This window comes from Orcinus orca, chromosome 5 (assembly GCF_937001465.1).
Source record: "Orcinus orca chromosome 5, mOrcOrc1.1, whole genome shotgun sequence".
Classification (NCBI taxonomy): domain Eukaryota; kingdom Metazoa; phylum Chordata; class Mammalia; order Artiodactyla; family Delphinidae; genus Orcinus; species Orcinus orca.
Window position 1 is genome coordinate 90,264,665 of NC_064563.1, and position 11,861 is coordinate 90,276,525.

The 11,861-nt window shown below is 39.3% G+C and overlaps 1 protein-coding gene across 1 annotated transcript in view; it reads left to right on the forward strand.

The window, feature by feature from the left end:
* The window catches only part of CCDC80 (coiled-coil domain containing 80), a 33,506-nt gene extending 21,645 nt beyond the window's left edge, over nt 1-11,861 (forward strand). Inside the window, exons 5-8 of the mRNA XM_004272059.4 lie at nt 1,578-1,726; nt 7,602-7,705; nt 10,177-10,257; nt 11,356-11,861. Coding sequence (XP_004272107.1) covers nt 1,578-1,726; nt 7,602-7,705; nt 10,177-10,257; nt 11,356-11,702 — 681 coding nt within the window. The 3' untranslated portion in view covers nt 11,703-11,861. The remainder of the gene's footprint in view (nt 1-1,577; nt 1,727-7,601; nt 7,706-10,176; nt 10,258-11,355) is intronic.

Sequence of the window (11,861 nt, forward strand, 5' to 3'; positions counted from 1 at the left end):
GTTCCTGTTTTGGATGATGCAGTGACATTCCTTAAGATAGCAACTCAATTTTTTGTCAATGAGTCTATTAGACATATGACTAAGCACAAGTTATTTCATAAATGGGAAGGTTTTGAAATGGTCCAAATAGTTTCCACTGTCCTGTAGAATTTGTGTCTAGAAATGTGGTCTATGGAAAATATTGGATTGGATGACCACCTATGGCCCAGCTACTTGGCTCAGACTAAATTCTTCTGTAACATCAAAGTCATGCATTCACCAGACAGTTGTTGAATAGCTATGATGTTTATCACCAGCCAGGCCCTGGTGATAAAAAGTAAAGAGTATTTAGCTTCTGTTTTCAGAAAACCCAGATTTAACATAGGTCTACTTTGAAAGGGCCTGGAAGTTTACCTCCTGATCCAACATGGGCAAGACAGTAGGGTTTTACACCTACTTTCTTCCTATGATAAGGACAGAGAGTCTGAACCCTGAAAAACTGTGCCATGTAGTCATAATAATATTAACAATAATAACTAACTTTGTTTCATTATGTCAAGCACTCACCTCAGATGTTTACAATCCTTGTCTCAAACCTCTAAGATAAATAGCAAGTATTATCATTGTTTCACAGAGGACAAATAGAGACCCAGAGTAGTTAGGTAACTTGCCCAAGTTCACCCAGTTAGTGTTGGGCTTCATACCCACGCAGGTTGACTCCAGAGCCCATGCTTACATGAAAATCCTTTTGAAAAAAAGCTGCCTGGACTATTAGAATAGCTGATTCAACCTGCAGTAGTTTTCTGGATCTGGAGAGAGATTCCTTCAATAATTCATTCCACATTTGTGTTGTGCCACCTCTAATGTGAGGGGTTGGACTAGATGATCCCCAAGGTCTCGGCCAGCTTTCACATTCCATGATTTACTAAATTCCCATTGAGGGCACTTATGCTGATCAGCCAGCCCTCAAATCCACCTCAGGTTGCTGTTCTAAGTCCAGACAGCTTTGATGCAGGAAACTGAATTTCATTATCCCCAAAAAAGTTAGCTCCAACTTTTTATCTGAGAATACATAAGCAAACATGACCTAATTTTAAGTAATGCTCACTCAATAAAATAGTCTCTGGGAATCACAAAGAGTTTATGTAGATTTCTGATGACCACAGAGCAGGCCTCCTTCTGGTGGAAAATTACCCTTATTGCTCAGGTCAGATACGCTAACATGTTATTCCATTTGTTTTCTTGTGTTTAGTACAGTGTTTCTGACCTTCTCTCCAGTTGTATAGTGAAGAGGAACCAGCTTAGTCGCAGAGGTAGGGAAGTGAGCCTAGAATATGTGTGGTGAGGAAGGCATGGACCCTTCCCAATAAAAAGAGTGAAGTTAAGACCTTCATGGAAGGTAACGGCTTTTGTTTCATGGATTCAAAACCTCGAAAAATCAGCAGAGGTACTACTGCAGGAGAGAATTTATAGATCAAAGAGCCCTCCAGGCTCTGATTTCCCTGGAGCCACCCTGAATTCTCTCAAGCTCTCTATCCTCTGGACATAGGGAAGAAACACCTTCATACATTATATACTTTTTATTTTTCCTTCAACAGCAATATTATGAGGTGCCTATAGCAATGAAGTCTGTGTTCGATGTGATTGATACCTTTCAGTCCCGAATCAAAGACATGGAAAAGCAGAAGAAGGAGGGCATTGTTTGCAAAGAAGACAAGAAGCAGTCACTGGAGAACTTCCTATCCAGGTACATCATCTTTGGAGACCCCGAGGAGGCAGACGGGAGAGTGTTCTGAGTGAGCTCATGAAACCCCCAGAGAAACACAGAGCAGACATGTGTGTGCAGAGTGACCTTCCCTGTGAGACGTCTGTCCTCTTCATGGCACTCTAGCCACCAGGCTTAGTCTTGTCCTTTTGGAAGTTGCTCTGGTGGCAAGGCTGGCTGGGGTCAGCTCCAAGCTTGAGTGTTAATTGGGTGGCTTTGGATAGGTCTTTTCTTGTTTTTCTGCCTTTTTTTTTTTTTTTTGGCACAGATACAGAATTCTGAACTTCTGTGAGGGTTAGTTTATTCATTCAGTCAATTTGGAGGGCTTTGTATACTGTACTTTTATTTTACATATTTATTGGGCCTTTTCTAGTTCCAAACAGGATTTGGAACACTGCTTGATTTTCTGCTTCCTTCCAACTCTGCAGAGAACAAAAGCTCCACTAAGACCTCAAAAGGAGAAATCCTCTTGACCCAGCTCCCTGATTCCTTGAGGAGTGTGGTTTATTGAAAACCATTATAGGGAAACTCTAGTACATATACCAAAAAGAGTGTAAAAAAAATCACTCTACTTCTTCCCTTCTCCATCCCTTCCCTCATGTTGGAAGAAAATTCTACAAACCCTTGGGACCTTAAGAGGTGCAAGGATGCAGAAATTTCATCTAAGCATCAAGAATTCTGTGATTAGGAAATGGATAATCTGAATTCCTCTAGATTCAGAAAGCTTGGGTCTTTTAAGAGATAACAACATGATGTGTAAAGAGCATAGGACTTGCCATTCATCCAAATTTTCAGTTTACAATTTTCTAGGTATGTTGCCCCTATGCTTCCAATTAACCCTATCTTAAAAATCTCTCACCCATGAGGATAACGACAGCAAGTAGCCCTACTTCCACTCCAGGGTTGCTGTAATCACCTTTTGTGCCAAGCACTTCTTCTTCCCTCCTGAGTTTAATCTTCACAACAATCCCATGATATAAATACTGTAACTACTGTCTTGCTGCAGACAAGACAACTCAGGCTAATGGAGATTAAATAACTTTCATCACTGAACTAGTGTCAGTTCTAGAACTTAGTGGCCCCAGGATAATCTGGTTCCCAAAGTCCATGCTCTTATCTAACACTCGTTTTGAAAATATGTGAATTAATTTTAGTGTGAACCCAGAGGCCCAGAGTTTGAAGTGAAGAAAGATACTCCTAAAACCGCAGGATTTCAGAGCTGAAAGGAACCCAAGATTCTGCCTTCATCCAAATTTTCAGTACAGAGCAAATACCTGGAGTGGAGATGAAAGGTGCATGCCTCCCTAAGGACATAAGGCTCATTCAGTCTTCCGGCCACTCTCCTGGCTGAGAAACGGCTCTAGGGCTCTACTGGGCCGATGGCTTCTTGTCCAATCCTGAGGGCTCTGAAATATCAACTTTTAGTTCAAGGTCATCCTTCTAGATGTCAGTAATTTAGAAGATTGAGGATAAGAGCTTGCTGTTGTCCTTGAGGTATTTTCTTCCCCTCCCCTTCCCTCTCTTTCCCTTCCTTTTATTTCTTTTACCTTTCTCTCCTTTTTTAGGCAGAAAAGATTCTTTAGAAGTTTACTTTTGATTTTAACCAATAGTGTTAAATATATCCAAGTTATAAATTCAAGACCTTAGTTTTCTCTTAAACTTTTAAGTTAGGCTTTTAAATCTTATCATTTTATTTATAACCTGGCAAATTTTAACTATCACTCTTAAGGGGCTTTGAATAATGTTTAATCTCACTTATGAACTCAGTAATTAAACAATGTCATTATGCCAAACAACCATTTTACATTTAATATATTTCTTTCAATTCCTTGAAATAAACAAAACCTTTCTGAGTACTTAAATGAGCCATAAGTTTAATAAGTTAATCTTGTAAATACAGTGAATCTAAAGTTTTCTCAGATGTTCCAATAACTGTATACGCTTAGTAAGATTTCAACCTAAAACTATACGTCTAAACCAAATACTCAATTACACATCCTAGTTTGGAGTTTCAAGGCTATCATTTTAAGCCAAATTCTCTTAAGTTTCACAAGAACATAAATTATATAAAGAAAATCAGAAATGTATATTATTACTACGATTTTGATTCTTTGCAAACTTCCTCTTCTTAATTCTAAATCTTCTAGGACTGAAAGAGGCATACCCACTGAACCAACCCATTAAACTCACATAGCCTGATCTCTAAAGCAGTAACCATCTAGTTCATTGATATTACTTATAACCAAGGATTTAGGCCATCCATGAGTCCTGCAACTACAGACATTCTGAGGGATTATTTTCACCATTTTCAGGCAGAGGGTCTTTTTATAATCACAGTGTCATGGGTTTCAAAACTTGAAAGGGAAAACTGACATTATCTCACTTTTGTTCACTCACAAAGCTTGCAATGCTCATTCAAGTTGATCACTGACTTGAATTTGTATTTTTTTGATTCTTAAGACATTATACATATTTTGCATCTAAAGTCTTTTGAACTGGATAGGGCCCTACGTAATGTAAATGTATTTTCCTTCTAATGTTAGAGACTTGTGAGCTCTTATATTCACTACTATTTCAGGAACATACATCTTTTATGGATATTCAGAATGGCATATGATTATAAGTTAGATGTCCTATGGCTATCTATGACCTGTGGTCATGGAATCATCGTGCTGACAATTATCACTGATCTTAAAAATTAAAGTAGAATAGTGTATTACTTAAAGGCATGAGTAAGACAGCCCTGAAGTTGATTCCTGGTTTCTCCACTTATTAGCTGTGTGACCTTGGGCTAATTGCTTAATCTCTTTGGGCTTTAGTTTTTTCATTTGCAAAATGGGCATAATAAATTTAGCTATTCTTAAGATCGTTGTGAAAGGTAAATTTGATACTAAAGGTAATGAGCTAGAACCTAGCACAAAGCAAGTAATCAATAAATGGTGGTTATTAGTAGTATTAGGGCCATTTATTCAGGTCCTAGTTAGAGAACTTTGTCATCAAAGGAGAGCTAAGAGGAGATTTAATAAACACCTTCAGAACTGAAACCCAGGCAAAAAGAACAGAAAAAAAATGTTTTTTCTACCTAACTGTTCTATAAATAAAGGAGTATCCAAATGGGAATTTTCCTTCATATTTGCTGAGTTGTTGGTGAGTCTATACAGCCTGGTTTCAGCTGACCAGACTCTGAAGCCAGTCTAGTTTTTAGTGACACTCATATGATTCAGGCTATAATTACCTTTCTCTGAGACAGAAGCCCTAAAGAGTGGGCAAATGCACACTAATTTGGAAATGCCAGTTAAAAGAAGCAAACACATGCATAGCTTGTAGACTTTCTATTTACTGACAAAGTAAAGTGACGGAAAAACAATTTGTCCAAAATAAGGATCTGGGCCACATTCACATCTCTTGTTACTTCCCACAGAAGTTAGTTCCATTAACATTCGTCCTTCAGTGTTGGGAGCTGGGGCCTTGTATCTTAATGTAAATGTCTGTGGGATAAAGAATCATCACTTAGGGGAAATGACCTTCTCTTGATCGTGTCTGGGACAGGGAGTCTCAGATCCCATCCTTCTCCAGTCTGACAGCATTCAGTGGTGCACACAGGTAAACAAGCCAAAATAGACCTCACCCAAAATAGCTCCCTCCAGGATACTCTGAAGCTCTGTGTGAGGCCAGGAAGGCTGGCCTGCTTTGGGTGCTGGCTGGGGTGCCGGTGCTGGTCTGGCATGCCTCCTAAGGAAGCAGGGAAGATACAGGAGACCCCTTTCGTGATCCGAGAGCAGTCACTGTTCCGTTTCCCAGGAAACCTCAGACAGTCTCAGACTCTCCTCTCCCCTCCTTTATGCAAATACATTCATCTTCCTATCCTCAGTGGAGATTTTAGTTTTTCTTTCCCTTTGAAGAAAAACAAGCAGAGGAAGCTAATGTAATGTCACAGCAAGCAATTCTTGGCGAGCCTTGCTACAGGCACCCATTCAGAGGTTCTATTTCATCAGACTATCATTTTCTCTCATTCATCCAAACCACTATTCCCCTAAGAGGCCATTTTCTTTGGGACTGAAAACTCTCCTGTTCACTGTGAGGCTTGAAGGGGCACAGGGAGAGAAGCCATGAATAAAATCAACTGGCTTCCGGCTCCATGAGTGCACTGACACCCCGCAGTCACCAGCACTGAGGGCAGAAAGCAAAAAACCCTTCTCCAGTGAAGGTGGAATTTGAGACAAATGCACGCAGCGGCCCCTTGGATGCACACCCTCTCTCATTCCTATCCTCTTTGGGACCCTGACGCGCCAGCCAAGCATCAGCACCTCTGAGGGGGTAGACTAGGGAAAGCACTGCACCAGGAGACAGAGAAATCTGTATTTCGGTACCACCTCTTAGATTTACTAGTTAGGCAAGTTACCTCACTTCTCTAAGCCTCATTTTGTTATCTGTGAACTGGGGAAAACAAGTCATGCCCTCACTGAACTCTAGTGAGGATCACATATTGTGTAGGTGAAAGTGAGCTATAAAATGATACACAAACATAAGGATTAAATGGGTTGTTGTATGACATCATGATAGATAATGTCCAAGATCTGTTAATGGGGAAATGGACATTATCCATCAGTAGGACAGAGTTCTAAATCAAGAAGCCTGCAGAATAAGACATGATCTATAGCCATGCCATCACACGCATAACTTCCATTGATGGGTTTTAGAGTTTAATTCTTATAACACCTCTTTGAGGTGGATGCTCTTTTTGATTCTAGAGCTAAGGAAAAACTATGACTTAGATGAACAGAGTGACATACTCAAGGAACCCAAAAAGTGGCAGTGACAGAATGTGGACCAAGCTTCCTGGCTGTAAGACAAAAGCTCTTTCCACTGCCCTGCCGTGTTGGAGCTGTAAGAGCAGAAACAAGTTTATCATATAATCTAAAATCCTATGGCTCTAGGTTTAGCCCCATTCTACTTCCTAGGGGTACTCTGTAAGTGGTGGTTCTTACTATGATGATAGGGTACATTTTAGAACTAGCATTTGCCCCTGGAAGAGCCCCTGGCTATTGAGGAAGGTACACGGGGCTTTGTTTTTCCAGGAACCCTCCTTGACCCCTTAAGACACTTTCCTATTTTCCTTCTTCCTGTCACTGTCATCTACTTAAAATTCAGTTCTTTTTCTCCATACTATTTCCTGTCCATATATTCACTGATCCCTGCCCCACCCAAAAACCCTAGGGAACTCTACCAGAACCTGAGTTTTCTTTCTTTCTTTTTTTTTTTTTTGCGGTATGTGGGCCTCTCACTGTTGTGGCCTCTCCCATTGTGGAGCACAGGCTCCTGACACGCAGGCCCAGCGGCCATGGCTCACAGGCCCAGCCGCTCCGCGGCATGTGGGATCTTCCCGGACTGGGGCACGAACCCGTGTCTCCTGCATTGGCAGGCGGACTCTCAACCACTGTGCCACCAGGGAAGCCCCAGAACCTGAGTTTTCTTCAGTTATTTTCTGATTCCCTTATTTCTGTTGCTACAAGTTAACATACAATATCGGCTAGTTTTCATTGTATCTGAGAGCTTCGTCTCTCCCTAAGTGACCTCATCAGGCATGGGGACCAGACTCATGTCTGATGACCAGACTCATGCCTGACACATCACGCAAATGTCACAGTATGGCAGACTGTGAAGTTACAAAAGAAAACGTGCAAGAAATGTGGTAATACCGTTTAATATTAGGCTTTGAGGAGCTATGAAATATTTGTAAGGGTCACTGTTTTTTATTCTGGGCACAGGAAAAAAAAGACAGCCAAAGTTCCTCTGCGTTTTCACACTGGCCTCTATTGTTTGAAGCAGCAGTTGTGGCCTTCTGCTTCTTTTCCAGGTTCCGATGGAGGAGGCGGTTGCTAGTGATCTCAGCACCTAATGATGAAGACTGGGCCTATTCACAGCAGCTCTCTGCCCTCAGTGGTCAGGCATGCAATTTTGGTGAGTGGGAAGCCTCACTGACCTGCTTGTCTTAAAGCATCACTGCTTTCCCATACCACTCTCTTCCTGGTCTGTTCTAAAATGGAACATTAGGTCATCCAAATATTCCCCAGTCCAAACTGTAGATTCCTAGACACTTACTCAGTTATACTGAGGATAAAGTTGCTTTCAGACTGAAATCTTAGTCAACTGGGGTCTATTTTTCTTTTTTCTTTTTTCTCAATATTCTGCCCTCTCAGGTTCTTCATTAAAGTGTTTGAAAATACCTGCTGCTTTACTTTAAGTGATCTCTATTATGTTGTCTTCTTGTTTACTTTTTAAAAACTTGTCTCAAGATCATAAAACTCAGGTATTATCATTTTCTTACATAATAATTAGGTACCAACATGGTGTACTTCTCCACAGATTAAATATCTTTTGTAAAACAGGAATGGCTTTGGGAATTAATGAGTGAATTGAAGCACACTGTACTATATTGCCATTCCCTTAGAAAGGATTTTGATCTATAACTGGGCACCAGGAAGACAGCAAGATCTGTTAAACAGAACCTTATGCTTTAAGACAAGCAGGTCAAAGAGAAATGCAGTTTATTATTACTATCATTATTTGCAGTAAATTGCTCAGTGTTTTGAAAACTAATGTATGCTTTCTTTACCAAACATTATTATCCTAGTGGTCAGAAAGAGCTAGTATCATTTTGAATATGGACATATAGAAAGGAAAGGAAATGCATAATACAGAGAACTTATTACTAAGTTCTGTTTTGAACCAAAGAGATAATGGCAATTTCAAAAGTGGAAATCACAACTGAAGTCTCATGTAAAATACATCTCTGCAGAGGAAGAATTTTGAGAGAGTCATTAGAGGGGGGAAGAGTAGCTAGGGGGCCACAGATTAAAAAATTCATAATTGGAACATAGATGAATCTTTATTATTTTGATACTTCTATTAGGAAGAAGAATCATTTATTAGTTATAAAACTGTGTTTGATTTATAAAAGGTGGTGTGGTGGCATAAGTCTTGTAAAACATTACCAGAGCCTGGGCCCTTGCTATGACCCAGTACCTGACATTATAAATACATTTCAATTTTAAGATGTGAAATAATAACTCAAAAGAAGGCAGAAAATGAGCTCATAACAGTAAAAACAATTAGAAAATTTGTGAATTTTTATTTATACTCCTATTAACAAGGTTAATGCTTTAAGAACTTATATCAATATATGTAAAGAAGATTTGATTGTGCCAGTATTCTTAGGCAAAACTTAAATTATGTATAGCCACCAACAGTGCTGGGTAAGACAGAAGTTTTTAGAGCAGTTAATGACCCTCCACAATAAGAATATAAATAAAATCATGGTTTGCTAATTTTCTAAAGATGTCTTTGCAGCAGCTATTAGGTGATGTTTCATTTTGAATCTCTGCACAGAGCCCAAGTCAAACACTTTTGCAGTAGACAGGAAATGTGAACAAGTCATGTTTTTAAGGAATAATTAAATTCATGATCTTCCCTTTTGAAAATATGACTCAACAACATGTGGAATAGAAATGCTTCTCTTCTCTGGGAGAAGAGTAAAGGCCACAAAATTTTTTTGTAATAGCATTTTGCCTGGATTTCAACTCTTCCTTAAAAAAGCCCTCCATGGTGGCTTTCAGTTTTCTCCCTTGGACAGTCAACACCGTCAACATTCATATTTCGTTCCAAGTTGCTACTATGACTAGGCTCGGATTTTGTCTAAAACCACGGAATCTGAATAGGATGAATCTAGAGCCTCCTTGTCCTCCAGTGTTCTTTCTCCTGAATCTTTTCATATGCGCTTCATCTTCAAAAGAATTCCAACAAGCTACCAAGGCATGACCTTCTTTCCTTTCCTGAAACTTTAGCTGAGGCTGGGAAGCAAGCTCTGCCTGCTGTGCTACCCCTTTGAGTCTTCTAAAAAAGTGCTAAGAACCTGCCCTTTAAACTGACAAACTTTTCTTTGAGGAAGCCAGAATGATTTCTTAAACAATCACAACGGCGAGGGTCTGTAGTCTTTTCTTTGAGAGAAAATTAAATTATCCATGCAAGCTGTTATAACTTTAGGCATGACTTTTTTCGAGAACACTAATCAGCTTAGATCATCTTAGATATTTTAAAGTTCCGATGGCTTCATTTTTGTTTTGTCATTTAGTAGAGTGAGAATCACAGTTTAAAAGCAAATTCTTCTATTTCAATCTGCAAAAACAAAACAAAACCAGACCACATCTGACCCTGTTGTTAATCCCAAAATCTGCAATTAGTCTTTTTTCAAGATGTTATAAGTATTTAAATATATATTTTTAATGAAAAAAACTTTAAAAAAATGAATTATTTTACCTAATCAGGTTATGTTTTATATTCTTTTTAAACTTAGAGATTTTTAATTCTCAGACATCCAGTCTTTGGAGGTGAAAGAAAACTTACAGATTCTACGGCTTTCTTTTTTCTCTTAGGTCTGCGCCACATAACTGTTCTGAAGCTTTTAGGTGTTGGAGAGGAAGTAGGGGGAGTTTTAGAACTGTTCCCGATTAATGGTAAAGTGTTACTTTAACACAGTATAAACTACTGATAAGTTCAGTTAAATTATGTTAATTTATATGTAAGCAGTGGGTGTACCCCTCAGGTGAAGAAAGGTCACAAAATCCTCCCTCTTCATGTTTGCCTGTGTGTGTGTGTGTGTGTGTGTGTGTGTGTGTGTGTGTGTGTGTGTACACAGGATGCATGTAGAAGAAGGGGAAGGAGAGCACAAGCACTAATATTGTTTTTACTAAAAAAATCATAAGTGACAGCAAAAATATCCATTTTCTTAACTGAAATAAGTAATTCTTTTTTGTCTGCATGGGGCTTTATTGGCTTACAAAGCATTTTCATCTATGTTATCTCATTTAATTCTCGAAATAGTTTTACGAGGCACAAAGGTCCTATCTCACTGATTCCCTTGCAACAGATGAGGACATATACTAAAAGGCTCAGAGAAGCTGAAAGAAAATGACAGTGACTAAAAGTTTCAGAAAGTAAACCCAGTCCTTCCATCCAAGATCAAGCACTTTACCTGAGATAATGTGGATAAATCCCTGGCACAGTGCTGGACAGAGCAGATACGCAGAAAGTGTCAGTGCCCTTCTCCCTTCGCTTTCTTCTTTTCACTAATGATAATAGTTTAAATATATTCCCAGCTCTTAGATAATTGGTATTTTTCACCTTTGACAATGAAATAAGAGTTTTGTTATAAAGACAACAGCATCAAAAGTAAAACTGTAACCGCTAAGAAGAAACTAAGCTAATTGGAAGTAAACTTAGAAATATAAACAATATAATCTTTGTTAGTGACAAATTTTAAAGCAGTTGATCTTGCCAGGATTAAATGAAGGGACTGGTTTTATACTTTGTAACATTCCTATAAGGAGACATTATGTGCCCCAAAGTTGGATACACTAATAATGTTGTAGAACAGCAGGGACATTTCTTTGCTAATAGAAAAAAACAAGCAAACTTTTTAAATTGGATTTTTGAGCTGAAGAGAAGAGACTCCTGGGTCCTCTCTTTATTCTCACAGTGGTTTCTTCTCACTTTGATGCTTTCCTGAGTGCTGCCTCTTCAATCCGCTAACAACTTTTCTAATCCTATTCCAGGGAGCTCTGTTGTGGAGCGAGAAGACGTACCAGCCCATTTGGTGAAAGACATACGTAACTATTTTCAAGTGAGCCCAGAGTACTTCTCCATGCTTCTAGTTGGAAAAGATGGAAATGTGAAATCCTGGTATCCTTCCCCAATGTGGTCCATGGTGATTGTGTACGATTTAATTGATTCGATGCAACTCCGGAGACAGGAAATGGCTATTCAGCAGTCACTGGGGATGCGCTGCCCAGAAGATGAGTATGCAGGCTATGGTTACCATGGTTACCATCAAGGATACCAGGATGGTTACCAGGATGACTACCGTCATCATGAGAGTTACCACCATGGATACCCTTACTGAACAGAAATATGTAACCTTAGCCCCAGCCAGTTTCCCCTGCAGCTGTTGAAGCCACATGTGGCCAGCTATGTAAAGGAGAGTTCTTCCACACTGCCTACATTCCCTGCCTTTTTCTTTCAGTGTTCTTCCAAGATTAAATAAATAGCAAACTTTTGCCTA